Below are 17591 nucleotides of genomic sequence, written 5' to 3' on the forward strand. Positions count from 1 at the left end.
TTCTAAGATTCAATTCTGAGTTTACACATTGTAGTTAGTCCATATTAGTGAGGCATCATCCCTCTCACCATGTTTTCTCCAACACTTTTACTCCTATATATATATTTTCCTACAATTTTATAGTTATATTCACATACCATACATTTATCCACAGTGTACAATCAGTTGTTCATGGTATCATCATAAAGTTGTACATTTATCACCACAATCAGCATTTGAACATACTGATTACTACAAGAAAAATTATTTTTTTTTGTTTTTTTTTTTAGCAATAAGAAAAAATGATAAAAAGAAAAATAACATGTCATACAATACAATATACTACTAAGGACAGCAAATAACACCACTACCAAGAATCCCATATTACTCCCCTATATCCCCTTCTCATATACATTTAGCATTGGCGTATTGCCTTTGTTACATTTAATGGAGGTATATTACAATGTTACTGTTGACCATAGACTCCAGTTTGCTTTGATTATGTTTTTTCCTGAATACCATCCCTTTTTCAAATTTCTACATGGTTGACATTCATTTGCTTTCCCACATGCAAAAACATTTTTATATTTGTATAGTTAGTAACAGTCATTGGCCACTCCAGTTTTTGCCATGTTATACAGTCCCAGTCTTTATCATCTATCTTTACCTCTGGTGTCATACATTCTCCTATCCCACCTCTTTCAGCTTTACTCACAGACATCTTTGTTCAGTGTACTTACAATACCGTGCTACCATCACACAGTATTATGCTATCTAATTCTGGATCTATGCAATCAATCCTAAACATTCTGTAGTCCTTCAGCATCAAATGGCTGATCTCTGCCCTCTTTCTGTCTCCTGGTCGCCTGTGTTGTCAGCTTTTAACTCCCAAAGTTTGTTCATTAATGTCTGTTCATATTAGTGAGACCATACAGAATCTGTCCTTTTGTTTCTGGCTAACTTCACTCAACATGATGTCCTCAAGGTTCATCCACATTATTACATGATCCATGTCTTTGTTCTGTCTTACAGCTGCATAATATTCCATCATGTGTTTATACCACAGTTTGTTTATCCACTTGTCCTTTGATGGACATTTGGGCTGTTTCCATCTCTTGGCAATTGTGAATAATGCTGCAATAAACATCGGTTTACAAATGTCTGTTTGTGTCTTAAGTTTCAGTTCCTCTGAGTATATACCCAGCAATGGAATAGCTGGGTCATATGGCAAATCTATATTTAGCTTCCTGAGGAACCTCCACACTGTCTTCCAGAGTGGTTGCACCATTCTACATTCCCACCAACAATGAATAAGTGTGCCTCTTTCTCCACATCCTCTCCAGCACTTGTCATTTTCTGTTTTTTGGATAATGGCCATTCTGGTAGGTGTGAGATGATATCTCATTGTGGTTTTGATTTGCATTTCCTTAATACCCAGTGAAGTTGAGCATTTTTTCATATGCTTTTGAGCCATTTGTATTTTCTCTTCAGAAAAATGTCTGTTCATGTCTTTTGCCCATTTTTTAATTGGATTGTTTATCTTTCTGTTATTGAGATGCAGGATTCCTTTATATATTCGAGATATTAAACCCTTATCTGATATGTGGTTTCCAAATATCATCTCCCATTGTGTAGGTTGCCTTTTGACTTTTCTGACAAAGTCCTTTGATGTACAAAAGTGTTTAATTTTGAGGAGATCCCATTTGTCTATTTGTTCTTTGGTTGCTTGTGCCTTGGGTGTGAGGTCTAAGAAACCACCTCCTTTCACAAGATCTTTAAGATATTGCCCTACATTTTCTTCTAAGAGTTTTATGGTCTTGGTGCTAATGTTTAGGTCTTTGATCCACTTTGAGTTAATTTTGGTATAAGGTGTGAGATGGACATCCTCTTTCATTCTTTTGGAAATGGATATCCAGTTCTCCAAACACCATTTATTGAACAGGCTGCTCTTTCCCAGTTGCTTCGGCTTCACTGCCTTACCAAAGATCAGTTGTCCATAGATGTGAGGGACTACTTCTGAACACTCAATTCAATTCCATTGATCAGTATATCTGTCCTTATGCCAGTACCATGCTGTTTTGAGCACTGTAGCTTTGTAATATGCTTCAAAGTCAGGTAGTGTGAGACCTCCCACTTCATTCCTTTTTCTCAAGACATTTTTGGCTATTTGGGGCACCTTACCCTTCCAAATAAATTTAGTTATTGGTTTTTCTATTTCTGTAAAGTAAGTTGTTGGGATTTGAATTGGTATTGCATTGAATCTGTAAATCAGTTTAGGTAAAATTGCCATCTTAACTATATTTAGTCTTCCAGTCCATGAACATGGTATGTTCTTCCATTTTTTCAGGTCTTGTTCAATTTCTTTTAGCAGTTTCTTATAGTTTTCTATGTAAAGGTCTTTTGTGTCCTTGGTTAAGTTTATTCCTAAATACTTGATTCTTTTGGTTGCTATTGTAAATGGGATTTTTTTCTTGATTTCCTCCTCTTGTTGCACATTACTTGTGTATAGGAACACTACAGATTTTTGCGTGTTGATCTTGTAGCCTGCTACTTTGCTGTATTCATTGACTAGTTCTAGTAGCTTTGCTGTAGATTTTTCTGGATTTCCTACATATAGAATCATGTCATCTGCAAATAGTGAAAGTTTTACTTCTTCCTCTTCAATTTGGATGCCTTTTATTTCTTTTTCTTGCCTAATTGCTCTAGCTAGAACTTCCAGCACAATGTTGAATAGCATTGGTGATAGTGGGCATCCCTGTCTTGTTCCTGATCTTAGAGGAAAAGCTTTCAGTCTCTCCCCATTGAGTGTGATGTTAGCTGTGGGTTTTTCATATATTGCCTTTATCATATTGAAAAAGTTCCCTTCTATTCCTATCCTTTGAAGTGTTTTCATCAGGAAAGGATGTTGAATTTTGTCAAATGCCTTTTCTGCATCAATTGAGATGATCATGTGGCTCTTCTGCTTTGATTTATTGATGTGGTGTATTACATTAATTGATTTTCTTGTGTTGAACCAGCCTTGCATACCTGGAATAAATCCCACCTGGTCGTGGTGTATAATTCTTTTAATGTGCTGCTGGATTCGATTTGCGGGTATTTTGTTGAGGATTTTTGCATCTATATTCATTAAAGAAATTGGTCTATAATTTTCTTTTTTTGTAGTATCTTTGCCTGGTTTTGGTATTAGGGTGATGATGGCTTCATAGAAAGAGTTAGGTAGCTTTCCCTCTTCTTCAATTTTTTTGAAGAGATTGAGCAGGATTGGTACTAATTTGTTCTTGAATGCTTGGTAGAATTCACATGTGAAACCATCTGGTCCTGGGCTTTTCCTTTTTGGGAGCTTTTTGATGACTGACTCAATCTCTTTACTTGTGATTGGTTTGTTGAGGTCATCTATTTCTTCTTGAGTTAATTTTGGTTGTTTATGCTTTTCTAGGAAGTTGTCCATTTCATTTAAGTTGTCTAGTTTATTAGCATATAGTTGCTCATAGTATCTTCTCATTATCTCCTTAATTTCTGCAGGGTCAGTAGTTATATTTCCTTTCCCATTTCTGATTGCATTTATTTGCATCTGCTCTCTCTTTTTTTTTTGTTAGCCTAGCCAGTGGTCCATCGATTTTATTGATTTTCTCAAAGAACCAACTTCTGGTTTTGTTGATTCTCTCTATTGTTTTCCTGTTCTCAATTGCATTTATTTCTGCTCTAATCTTTGTTATTTCTTCCCTTCTGCTTGCTTTGGGGTTAGTTTGCTGTTCTTTATCTAATCCCTCCAGGTGAGCAGTTAACTCTTCAATTTTTGCTCTCTCTTCTCTTTTAATATAGGCATTTAGGGCAATAAATTTCCCTCTCAGCACCGCCTTTGCTGCATCCCATAAGTTTTGATAAGTTGTGTTTTCATTGTCATTTGCCTCGAGGTATTTACTAATTTCTCTTGTAATTTCTTCCTTTACCCACTGGTTTTCTAAGAGGGTGTTGTTTAGCCTCCATATTTTTGTGAATTTTATGACCTTCTGCCTTTTATTTATTTCCAACTTCATTCCATTGTGGTCTGAGAAAGTGTTTTGTATAATGTCAATATTTTTAAATTTGTTGAGACTTGCTTTGTGACCCAACATGTGGTCTATCCTAGAGAATGTTCCATGAGCACTTGAGAAAAAAGTGTATCCTGCTGTTGTTGGATGTAGTGTTCTATAAATGTCTGTCAAGTCTAGTTCATTTATCATACAATTCAACATCTCTGTTTCTTTAGTGATTCTCTGTCTAGATGTTCTATCCATTGATGAGAGTGGTGTATTGAAGTCTCCAAATATTATTGTAGAGGTATCTATTTCTCCTTTCAGTGATCGCAGTGTTTGCCTCATGAATTTTGGGGCATTCTGGTTTGGTGCATAAATATTTATGACTGTTATGTTTTCTTGATGAATTGACCCTTTTATTAATATATAGTGTCCTTCTTTGTCTCTTTTAATTGTTTTGCTTTTGAAATCTAACTTGTCTGATATTAATATAGCTACTCCCGCTTTTTTCTGGTTGTTGTTTGCATGAAATATCTTTTTCCAACCTTTCACTTTCAGTCTGTGTTTGTCCTTGTGTCTAAAGTGAGTTTCTTGTAGACAGCATATAGATGGGTCCTGTTTTTTAATCCATTCTGCCAGTCTGTGTCTTTTTATTGGGGAGTTTAATCCATTTACATTTAGTGTTATTACTGTAAGGGCAGTACTTTCTACTACCATTTTGTTTTTTGGAATTTATATGTCATATCTTATTTTTTCCTCTCCTTTTACCTTTCCTGATAATCTCATTTCTGCACTCTTCTCCAACTCTCTCTCTCCTGTCTTTTCCTATCAGCCTGTAGCACTCCCTTTAGTATTTCCTGTAGTGCCGGTCTCTTATTCACAAACTCTCTCAGTGTCTGTTTGTCTGAAAATGTTTTAATCTCTCCCTCATTTTTGAAGGAAAGTTTTGCTGGATATAGAATTCTTGGTTGGCAGTTTTTCTCTTTCAGTATCTTAAATATATCATGCCACTGTCTTCTTGCCTCCATGGTTTCTGCAGAGAAATCTGTACATAGTCTTATTGACTTTCCCTTGTACGTGATGGATTGCTTTTCTTTTGCTGCTTTCAGAATCCTCTCTTTGTCTTTGACATTGGACAATCTGACCAGTAAGTGTCTTGGAGTAGGTCTATTGGGATCTATTCTATTTGGGGTACGTTGTACTTCTTGAATCTCTAATTTTCTGTCTTTTATAAGAGTTGGGAAATTTTCAGTGAATATGTCTTCTATTACTCTTTCTGCCCCCTTTCCCCTCTCTTCTCCTTCTGGGATACCCATAACACGTATATTTGTGCGTTTCATGTTGTCACTCAGCTCCCTAAGACCCTGCTCATATTTTTCCATTTTTTTCACCATGTGTTCTTTTGTGTGTATGAATTCGAATGACCTGTCTTCCAGTTCACTGATCCTTTCTTCTGCCTGTTCAAATCTACTGTTGTGTCCCTCCATTGTGTTTTTCATCTCCTCCATTGTGGCCTTCATTCCCATGAGTTCTGCCATTTGTTTTTTTAAGTTTATGAATTCTTCTTTATGGTCAGCCAGTGTCTTCTTTATATCCTTCAGCTCTTTTGCTATATCTTCCTTCATTTCATCAAATTTATTTAGCATTAGTTGCCTCTACTCCTGTGTCTCAGCTGAGATATTAGTTTGTTCCTTTGGCTGGTCCATGTTTTCGTGTTTCCTGGTATGGCTTGTTATCTTAAGTTGTCTAGGCATCTGATTCTCTTGATTAGTTTATTTTGGAGCTTGTTTTCTGTCTTTTACTTAGTGGTTTTCTTGTTGGTTGGCTTTGTTTTCTGGCCTCTGTTATTCAGTTCAACTTATTCTAGACCTCTAACTTAGGTTCTATTTAGTTGATCGGAAATTTTCCCCTCTTGTTTTTTCTGTTTCTTGCTCTGCCTCTATGTAACCTTTTTGTGAGTGGGTCTCCTCAGATGTGGTCGACCCTAGTCAGATTTTCCCAGTCTAGTGAGGCCCAGGTCTCATTGGGAGGGTATGGAGTTTTCCTGAGAATGAGACCCTCCTATGAGGCCTTTAGAATTGGTGCTTTTCCTCTCCTGTCCAGCAGGTGGCACTGGCCAGCCCGCAGCTCCCCCACCAGTGTAAGGAGGTATGGAGCCTTTAGTTCTCCTGGTGACTCTGATCCTGTCAGGGGCGTGGCTGACTGAAGCTGGAATCTGAATTCCAGCCCCTGGGGTCTGAATTCCCAGAAGGAGGACTGCCAGTTGAGCTGGGCCTCCCTCCACTCTCCCAGTCCTCAGAATTCCAGTTGTCTCTCAGGGGCACTATTCCCTTCTCCTCTCTCCTCTTTGGGGCCTCTCCAGGTAGATTCCTTGGTCAGCCTGAGTTGCCAATTAAAGATGGGGGTGGAGGCCTTCAGTAGTGAATACGGAATTCAAAGACACTGTAGGTACTCTGTCTCCCCTCAAGCCCAGCCTAGTCCCTCAACCTGGGCTTTCCGATAGAAAATAACCACATATATTACTTTTAGATTAAAAAAAAAAAAAAAAAAAAAATTATAAAATAAATCAAGAAAAATAAAAAAGGAAAAAAAAAAAAAAAGAAAGAGTCTCTTTTAAACGTTTTTCCCCAGCCTGGAAGTTTTGTCAGTGTCAGAATAGAGCATTTAAAGATATGCTTTGGGCTATTGTCTGATAATTACTCTCCAACCGCTTCAGTTCCACCCCTGCCGGGGGCTATTGAAATGCAAAAAGATAAGGGATCAGCGAGAAGCCAGAAGGGACAAAATGTAAGGGAAAGAAAAATGGCTTTTTTGGAGTCTGGGAATGGGTGCCCACTTTTACATGCCCCCACTTCTTGGAGCCCAGCCCTTCTTTAGCACCCCAGCTCCCAAAGTTAGTTAATTAATTTGTTAATTAATTCTGCAGTTGAGGCTGGTTTGAGCCTCCCTTCTTGCCCTCAGCAGATTGCTGTTTTTTGTTTTTTTTTTTTCCCCCATTTCAGGGAGCCAGCAACAAGACAGTCTGTGAGGTCTGGGTGGGGAGGGGCGCCAGACCCCTGGTCTGGGAAACTTACAATGTTCGCTGGGATCTCCGCTTTTCCTCCAATTCCAAACTTGTGTCCAATGTGTGACTTGTTACTGGAGATCCCGAAAACACTGTTTCATATAGTTCTTGGGTAACTGCCAGCTGCTCTACGGGAGAGACGAAATTCTGCTCCTCACCACTCCGCCATCTTGCCCCGCCTCCAAACCTTCATTTTTAAAGGGTATGTGCCTATAATGATGGTGCCATATTGTTTTGCTATAATTTTCCATTAACTTTCCTTGTAAACATGTGCAATAGAGAATCTCCTGGGTTCTAGGCATTTTCTTCCATCCTTAGTTGTGTATTTTAAGCCCAGTTTCCCCTTAAGACTCAGGATCAATCAGCTCAGCTAGTAGAGTTACACCCTCTTATCTGTTGATTAAGTGGCATGAGGAGCCAGATTGCTGAGTTAACAGTCTTAGCTTTCTGTTCATTGGAAACAATGTTTTGTCCCCCAGAAGAATCATTTCTCCATTGGTAATTAGTCTTCTAAACCATCATAGCCCAAAGATTCTTGAATTTTTCTTTTGGGGAGGATTTTTATATGAATTCTATCTCTTTAATGGATATAGGGCTGTTCAGATTTTCTGCTTCTTCTTGTGTCAATTTTGATAAATAATACTTTTCAAGGAATGTATCCATTTCATCTAAGTTGTCAGATTTTTTAATGTAACATTTTTCATAGTATTTTCTTATGATTCCTTTAATGTCTGCAGAATCAAGGGTGGTCACTTCTTTTTTATTCTTGATTGTGATGAATAGATCTTTCCTCCTGGTGTTCACGGTCTTGTGTGATTTCCTTCCCTTGAGTGTGGGCAGGACTTGTGACTTGCTTCTTACTCATGAAATATGACAAACATGACAGGATGTATGTGATTATCTGTATGTGGATTCATGTTTACATTATGTAAGATTGTAGCTTCCGACTTGCTGGAATCTCTCACTCTCTGCATGGCTCTGAGGAAGCAAGCAGCTATGTTGGAGAATTCCATGTGGCTAAGAATTATGTATAGCCTCCGGAAGCTGAAGGCATCTTCTGGCTCACAGCAAGCAAGAACTGAAGCTGCAAGGAATTGAATTCTTTAACAACCTTAGTAAAGTTGAAAGTAGATTCTTCCTCAGTTGAGCCTCAGAAGAGGCTGCAGCTCTGACTAATACTTGATTGCAGCCCTGTGGAGACCCTTGGCAGGGGACCCAGTTAAGCTGTGCCTAGACTCCTGACCCAGAGAAACTATTAGATAATAAATATGTTTTTTTTTTAAACTGCCAAGTTTCTGGAAATATTGTTAACGCAGCAGTAGATAACTAATACTTTGATGTTGGTCATTTGTGTTCTCTCTTTTTTTTCTCGATAGCTAGGAGTTTGTCAATTTTGTTGATATTTTCAAAGAATGAGTTTTTGGTTTTTATAATTCTCTTTAGTGTCTGCTTTTTAAAAAAAATTCTGCCCATATCATCTTCTCTCTTGTCTTTCTTATTTCCTTCCTTGTACTTACTTCAAGTTTCTTTTATTCTTCTTTTTCTAACTTAAGGTGTAACCTTAGGTAATTGAGTATAGAGCTTTCACCTTTCCTGATATATGCATTTAGAGCTGTAAGTTTCCCTCTAAACACTGCTTTAACAGCATCCCACAAATTTTGATATGTTGTATTTTCATTGTCATTCAGTTAAAAATTTTCTAATTTCCCTTGTGATTTTCTCTTTGGCCCATGAATTACTTAGAAGTATGTTATTTAACTTCCAGATATTTTGTTTTTTTTTCTAGATAAGTCAGTGATATTGAATTCTTATTTAATCCTGTTGTGTCAGATAGCATACTATTTTTTTTTTCACCTGGCTTTTTTTTTTTTTTTTTCTTTTTTTTTTCTTTTTTTAATCCAGAAGAGCTGTGCTGCTGACCATGCCCCATCCTGCTGATACAGATTCTAAATTAAATCATCAGATATGGCACAATGCAAGTGTCAAAATAAAAATAAGGTCACAGAATTTTGAGAGGACCCTCCAAATACTGAGAACTTGGGTTGTACTCAAAATGGTCTCCTGAATTTCTATATTTATGAAAAAGGCTTCTTATTGATTCCCCCAGAATCCAGATTCAAGCCTATTCCTCCATAAGGGTCCAATTGTGTTGCTGAATAGTAGCAAGAATTTACCTTTGTGCCATATCTAGCATTCCAGGCCTTCACTTCTTCAGGTGAGCTTGAAATTGTTTTAACTGAACAATGGCTACAAATTTTAAATGCTCTATTGTAGCGAGTATACAGTAGAGTGATTAAATCCTGGTTTCCTTCTCCTTGTGATGAAGAGAAACAGAGAACCCAGCTCTCAGAAATGGCATCTGTTCTACAAACAAAATTCTGGATGTGGGCTTTTGGCCCATTGTGGGAATAGGAGAACTATTAATTCTGTAATTGTTTTCATGCCATTGGAGTTGGGAGGCTATCCCACATTAAACCTTGTTGCATCTGAAAATGTTTACGTCTCAAAAAGTCAGCCCAGTTTTTCTTTTTAAGAGAAAAAGAGACTTTATAAATGTGTAAATCAGTACCTCTGTAGGGAGGTACCTGCTAATATTTCTATAATGTCTGAACCCTATGAAAACTTAAAATAAAAAATATTTTGGTTTTTCTACTTAACTCCAAAGGTGAGTGTTCTAGTTTGCTAAAGCTCCCAGAATGCAAAATACTAAAAATGGATTGTTTTGCAATGAAGGGTTATTAGTTCACAAATTTACAGTTCTAAGGCCATGAAAATGTACCAATTAAGGCATCAATAGGACAGTGTCTTCTCTGAAGAAAGGCTGATGGCATCTGGGGTTCCTCTGTCACATGGGAAGGCACATGGCCGATTCTGCTGGGCCTTTCCCAGGGTTAGCTTCTGGTTTCTGCTACTTTCTCCAAAATGTCTCTGGGCTTCTGTCTTAGCTTCTTTCTTTCACCTCCTGTGTTTCCTGGTTTGTTTCTCCCAGGGTGTTTCTCTCTAGGCGTCTGGAGGTCCTCTTTTAGCTTTTCTGGGGAAAATTCTGGATTTCATCTCTTAGCTTCTCTTCTGGTTCTGGTTTCATCAGCTGTCTCCAAAATGTCTCTGGGAATTTTCTCTCTGAGTGTCTCTGTCTGTGTTGGCTCTAAGCCTTCTCTCCCCCAGAGCTCTCTTAAGGACTCCAGTAAACTAATTAAGACCCACCTTGAATGGGCGGGGTCACATCTCCATGAAAATAATCTAATCAAAAGGTCCCACCCATGACTGGGTGGGCCACATCTCTATGGAAACAATATAATCAACACATCCCACCCACAGTAGGTCTACCCCCACAAGAGTGGATTAAAAGAACATAGTCTTTTATGGGATACATAACAGAATCAAGTCAGCACATTCCCACCTCCAAAAGACATGTTCTTTCCATATGAAAATACATTCCTCCCCCCTACATGGGATCAGACACCCAAGGGAGTGAATCTCCCTGGCAATGTGGACTGTGACTCCCAGGGAGGAATGTAGACCCGGCATCGTGGGATAGAGAACATCTTCTTGACCAAAAGGGGGATGTGAAAGGAAATGAAATAAGCTTCAGTGGCAGAGAGATTCCAAAAGGAGCCGAGAGGTCACTCTGGTGGGCGCTCTCATGCACAGTTTAGACAACCCTTTTTAGGTTCTAAAGATTTGGGGTAGCTGGTGGTAGATACCTGAAACTATTGAACTACAACCCAGAACCCATGAATCTCAAAGACAATTTTATAAAAATGTAGCTTATGAGGGGTAACAATGGGATTGGGAAAGCCAGAAGGACCACACTCCCCTTTGTCTATTTATGGATGGATGAGTAGAAAAATAGGGGAAGGAAACAAACAAACAAACAAACAGACAAAGGTGCCCAGTGTTCTTTTTTACTTTAATTGCTCTTTTTCACTTTAATTATTATTCTTGTTATTTTTGTGTGTGTGCTAATGAAGGTGTCAGGGATTGATTTAGGTGATGAATGTACAACTATGTAATGGTACTGTGAACAATCGAATGTATGATTTGTTTTGTATGACTGCGTGGTATGTGAATATATCTCAATAAAATGAAGATTTAAAAAAAAAGAAAATAGATTAGATAGATAGATATGTAGGTAAAATGATACAACAAAATGTGGCAAAATGTCAAAAGTTGGTAAATCTGGGTATCTGGGTCAGGAATATATTCGAGTTCTCTGTATTGGTTTTGTATTATTTGCACCTATCCTGTAAGTTTGAAATTATTTCAAAATAAAAAGTTTTTTTATTAAAAAAAAAATACATTCATTCCATCACAGTATCACAAAAGCTTAAATCATTTCTGTCACAGTATTAATTATAAAGTCTTATCAAAATCAGTCAGTGAGCGGTAGTCCCACCCTTTCCAAAGGTTTGTGCAGTGTCACCATTCTCTCCAAACACTGGGGTGATTGCTCCAACATATCCAAGAATTGGGGAGACCACCTTGTTCTTGGCCCCACCATCCTTAAGCATCAGGGAAGCACCTGGACTCTCTGCCATCTCTGGGGCACAGGCTCTCCCCTCTCCGAACAGTGGGGTGGTGGCCAGACTCTTCCAATCCCTAGGGAATGTGCTCCACCCTCTCAAGAGCCTGGGGCAGCAACACTCTTTTGGAACAACAGAGTGGCCAAGCTCCCCTCAATTCCCCAGGCATCTGAGAACTGCAACAGCATTCTTAAACTACAGGGCAATCTTAAACTCAACCTATCCGTGTGCATGAGTGGGTTTGCTCTCCTTGCCCAAGATTTCTTGATTCCAGACCTTAGCTTCCATGATTCTACCCTTGAATCATCTTTCTCTCAGCTTGTCCCTTCTCTGTCCCTTCTAGTCCAGACTGGCAGTATTTCTGTTTATACAGAATGTGCAAAAAATTTGTTGGCTTGGCATGCAGCATACAGGGGTCAAAACTGTCACACAATAGGACTTTCCACAAATCCTTCCTGGATAACTTCCTCTGCAATCCTGTCTTGTACTTAAATGGCTGACTGTTTCCAGGTTTTGTTAAATCTTCACGTGGGGCACTACCCTCTGGGGTCCCACTTTCTGGAAGCCCAGACTTTTCAGACCGTCAAGTTTTTGTTTCTTTGTACCTAAGAGGTCAGTTCTCAGTTCAGCTCTTTCCTCTCACATTTTACTATAAGCTGCAAGGAGAAGCCAGGCTGCATTTTCCACATTTAATCTGGTGCTCTCTTCAGCTAAGTATCCTAGCTTATCATTTTCAAATTCTGTCTTCCATCTGACACTAGGACTCAATTTTGCCAAATTCTCTGCCACTTTAAAAGAATGATCACCTTTCTTCCAGTTTGCAGTGACACTTTCATCATTTTTCTCTGAGGCCTCATCAGAAGTATCTTTAGAGTCTGCATTTCTACTGACAGTCTCTTCAAAGCAATCTAGGCCTTTTCTATCCAGCTCCTCACAATTCATCCAGAATCTTCCTCTTATCCATTTAAAAAGCCACTTAAACGTGATTGGTATTTGCAAACTCAGCAGCACCCTACTCCTGGTACCAAAATCTGTTCCAGTTTGCTAAAACTGCCAGAATGCTTTGCCAGAAATGAATTGATGTTTACAATGGGAGTTTATCAGTTCACAGATTTACAGTTCCAAGTCCATGAAAATGTACCAATTAAAGCATCAATAGGACAATACCTTCTCTGAAGAAAGGTCAGTGGCATCTGTCACATAGGAAGGCACATGGCTGGAGTCTGCTGGGTCTCTCCTGGGGTTAGCTTTTGCTTTCCATTGCTGTCCCCAAAATGTCTCTGGGATTCAGTCTTAGCTTCTCTCTCTCAGCTCCTGTGCATCCTTGCTTGTTTCTTCCAGGACCTCTGGAGGTCCTCTCTTAGCTCCTCCAGGGAGAACTGGATTCCATCTCTTAGCTTTTCTCCTTGTTCTTGTTTCAGTGGGTGTCTCCAAAATGTCTCTGGGCATTTTCTCTCTCTGTCTCTTGGTTTGTTTTGGCTCTCCGCTTCCCCCCCCGCCCCCAGAGCTCTCTTAAGGACTCCAGTAAACTAATTAAGACCCACCTTGAATAAGCCGTGTCACATCTCCATGGAAACAACATAATCAAAAGATCCCACCTGTAGAGAGCCAAGACGGTGGATCAGGAGAGACAGAGAAAAATTCTTCTCCTTTAAAAACACTAGATAAAGGACAGAAAGTGCTCCAGAACCTCAGTTCCAGGGTTCCACCAGCTGGGGAGGGACTTCTACACCCATAATGAGTGTGTACTTGGAGAAACTGAGAGGCTGCATTTAATATGGGTGAGTGTTCAGCCTGGGACGCCACTGGGGAATGGGTGGCTGGAGCCAGCTGACGGTGCAGAGGGGAGTAACCTTCCGTACCCTGGACACACTCCGGAGTACTTGTCATGGGTGATAACCCTTCACAGCCCCATAGAGGAGAGCTTCCTTGAGGGAATTCGGGATTCAGTGGGCTTGTGCTGGTGTCCACTCTTCCTCCGTGGAAGCCTGCAGTGTGCACAGCCTAGAGGCAGGGGTGCTGCATGAAAGTGCCAGGAGCCCTCCCCCAATCCCAGGGACTTGTGGGCATACAGCAGAGAGGGACTCTGGGGCATTTGAGCTGGAAGGTGAGAAGCACAGCTCTGCAACCCCAGAGTACTCCACCTGCAGCCCCAGGAATGGCCAGGACCACTATTCCTAGAGCGGACTCCCTATCAAACTGCACAGGGCACACCCCCCACCCACGGGGCTGGCAGTCCCCAGTGCATATGGAAAATTAGTGCACTGATTGGACCTCCACATGGTTTGGATCCCCACTCAGAGCATAGATGAGACTGGGGAGAACTGTTTTGAGGGTACCAGGTGGCACAGGAATGCCATATGCTGGTAGGTCAGGGAAAGTTCACACCGCCAAGCTGTAGCTCTGTCAAATTATACATAAATGTTCAGATAATCCTGCATTTCCTAAAAGAACCCTCTTAAGATAAAAACAAAACAAAACAAAACAACAACAAAAAACAGAAAATTATAAAGCCTGTGAAGAACTCAGAAGACATGGAAAACATAAATGTCCAAATTAAAAAAGGAGAGGAGACACAGAACTTGAAGCAATTAATCAAAGAAGTACGCACAAACATCAATATCATGGCTCAGGATATAAAGGACACGAAGAAGACCCAAGAACAGCATAAAGAAGAATTTGCAAGAGTAAATAAAAAAGTAGCAGATCTTATGGAAATAAAAGATACTGTTGATCAAATTAAAAAAGATTCCTGAGATACATAACAGATGTGAAGAGATAGAGGAATGAATTCGTGAACTTGAAGATATGGTGATGGAAAGTGAGAGCACAAAAGAATGAACAGTGAAAAAATGGAAAAATTTTAAATGGATCTGAGGGAAATGATGGACAACATGAAGCACATAAATATAAGAATCATTGGTATTCCAGTACGGGAAGAGAAGAGTAAATACTAGGAAGACTATTCGAAGACATTGTTGGGGAAAACTTCCCAACTCTTCTACACTACATAAATATGAAAATCAGAGATGCCCAATGAATTCCAAATAGAATAAATCCAAGTAAACCCACTTGAAGACATATCCTAATCAGACTGTTGAATGCTGAAGAGAAGGAGAAAGTTCTGAAAGCAGCAAGAGAGAAGCAATTTACCACATAGAAGGGAAACAATATAAGATTGAGGACAGACTATTCAGCGGGCACTATGGAGGCAAGAAGACAGTGGTATGATATATTTAAAATTCTGAAAGAGAAAATTTTCCAAACCAAGAATTCTTTATCAAGCAAAGCTCTCCTACAAAATTCAGCAAGAGCTTAAAATTTTCACAGACAAATAAATACTGAGAGACTTTGTTAACAAGAGGTCTGCCCTACAACAAATATTATACGGAGCTCTACCAGCTCAGAAAAAAAGATAGGAGAGAGAGGTCTGCAGAAGGGCACAGAACTGAAGAGTATTAGTAAGGGTAACTTAAAGGAAATAGAGAGAGGGGAAAAATACATCTGACAAATAAAAATCTAAGAATAAGATGGCTGATTCAAGAATTGCCTTCACAGTAATAACATTGAATGTGAATGGATTAAACTCCCCAGTTAAGAGTTACAGATTGGCAGAATGGATTAAAAAATATGAACCAGCAATATGTTGTTTACAAGAGGCTCATCTTAGACCCAGTGACACAAAGAAATTGAAAGGGAAGGGATGAAAAAAAATTACATGCAAGCTACAGCCAAAAGAAAGCAGGGGTAGCAATACTACTTTCAGATAAAATAGACTCTAAATGCAAGGATGTCATAAGAGACAAAGAAGGACTAATATATATTAATATTTATTAGTATATAAGTATATTTATATATAAATATGTAAGTATATTTATACTCTACACTAATAAAAGGGACAGTTCACCAAGAAAAAATAACAATCATAAATATTTATATACCCATTCGAGGTGCTCCAAAGTATAAGAGACAAACATTAGCAAAACTGAAGAAAGCAGGAGATGTTTCCATAATAATTGTGGGGGACTTCAATACATCACTCTCTCCTATGGATAGGTCAATTAGACAGAGGACCAATAAGGAAATTGAGAATGTACACAATGTGATAAATGAATAGGCTTAACAAACATATAGAGGGCAATACATCCCAAATTACCAGAGTACAAATTCTTCTCTAGTGCTCATGGAACTTTCTCCAGGATACATCATATGATGGGGCATAAAACAAGCTTCAATAAATTTAAAAAGATTGAAATTATTCAAAGCACATTATCTGACCACAATGGAATGCAACTAGAAGTCAATAAGCATTAGAGATATAGAACATTCACAAATATCTGGAGGTTAAGCAACACACTCCTAAACAATTGGCGGGTCAAAGAAGAAATTGCAAGAGAAGTTGCAAAATATCTAGAGACAAATGAAAATGAAAACACAACATATCAAAACTTATGGGTTTCAGCGAAGGTGGTTTTGAGGGGAAAATTTATAGCTCTAAGTGCATACATTAAAAAGAAAGAAAGAGCTAAAATCAAAGAGCTAATGGACAACTGAAGAAGCTAGAAAATGATCAGCAAACTAACCCTAAAGCAAGTAGAAGAAAAGAAATAACAAGGTTTAAAGCAAAAATAAATGATACAGAGAACAAAATTAAAAAGAGAGAGAGAATAAGTAAAACCAAACATTGGTTCTTTGAGAAGATCAACAAGATTGACAAACCCTTAGCTGGAGGGACAGAGTCAGACCCAAAAGAGAGAAGACCCAAATAAACAAAAATAATAAATGAGAGGGGACATTACTGCGGATCCCAAAGAAATTAAAAAATCACAAGAGGATACTATGAACAACTGTATTCCAACAAATTAGACAATTTAGAGGAAATGTATAATTTCCTGGAAACACATGAACAACTTAGACTGACCAGAGAAGAAATAGAAGACCTCAACAAACCAATCACAAGCAAAGAGATCCAATCAGTCATCAAAAAGCTTCCTACAAATAAAAGCCCTTGGCCAAATGGCTCCACAGGGGAATTCTACCAAACTTTCCAAAGAGAACTGACACCAATCCTACTTAAACTCTTTCCAAAAATTGAAGAAAATGAAACAGTACCTAACTCATTTTATGAAGCATCATCACTCTAATACCAAAACCAGATAAAGATGCTATAAGAAAGGAATACTACAGGCCAATCTACCTAATAATTACAGATGTGAAATTTCTCAACCAAATACTTGCAAATCGAATACAAAGAAACATTTAAAAAATCATACACCATGACCACTGGCAAGGGTGGTTCAACATAAGAAAATCAATCTATGTAATACAACACATTAATGAATCAAAAGGGACAAATCAAGTAATCATCTCAATAGATGCTGGAAAAGCATTTGACAAAATTCAGCATCCTTTTTTCATAAAAACACTTCAAAAGGTAGGAATTAAAGGAAACTTCCTGAGTATGATAAAGGGCATATGTGAAGAAACCACAGCCAGCATAGTACTCAATGGCTAGAGACTGAAAGCCTTCCCTCTAAGATCAGGAGCATGACAAGGATGCCTGCTGTCACCGCTTATTCAAGAAATAAAAGGCATCCAAATTGGAAGGAAGAAGTAAAACTGTCATTATTTGCAGATAATATGAGCTTATATTTGGAGAACCCTGAGAAATCAATGACACAGCTACTTGAGCTAAAAAACAAATTTAGCAAAGTGGTGGGATACAAGCACATAAGTCAGTAATGTTCCTATACACTAGAAATTACCTAACTGAAGAGATACTCAAGGAAAAGATTCCATTCTCAACAGCAACTAAAAAAAACATCAAGTACCAAGGAATAAACTTAGCCAAGGATGTAAAAGACCTCTACACAGAAAATTACATCACTTTACTAAAAGAAATCAAAGGGGATATATAGGGATGGAAAGATAGTCCATGTTCGTGGATAGGAAGGCTAAACATTGTTAAGATGTCAATCCTACCAAAAACTGATCTACAGATTCAATGTA

At 38.6% G+C, this 17591-nt stretch overlaps 1 protein-coding gene across 3 annotated transcripts in view; it reads left to right on the forward strand.

The window, feature by feature from the left end:
- TPST1 (tyrosylprotein sulfotransferase 1) overlaps window positions 1-17591 on the forward strand; it is a 162623-nt gene that overhangs the window by 100608 nt on the left and 44424 nt on the right. The window contains exon 4 of one of the 3 annotated variants that reach the window (XM_037814973.1): window positions 8962-9573. The exons of the other annotated variants lie outside the window; for them this stretch is intronic. Within the exon in view, the coding sequence (XP_037670901.1) occupies window positions 8962-8997 (36 nt within the window). The 3' untranslated portion in view covers window positions 8998-9573. Of the gene's footprint in view, window positions 1-8961; window positions 9574-17591 lie in introns of those variants that run through there. 3 annotated transcript variants of the gene reach the window in all.

Source organism: Choloepus didactylus, chromosome 21 (genome assembly GCF_015220235.1).
Source record: "Choloepus didactylus isolate mChoDid1 chromosome 21, mChoDid1.pri, whole genome shotgun sequence".
Taxonomy (NCBI): Eukaryota; Metazoa; Chordata; class Mammalia; order Pilosa; family Megalonychidae; genus Choloepus; species Choloepus didactylus.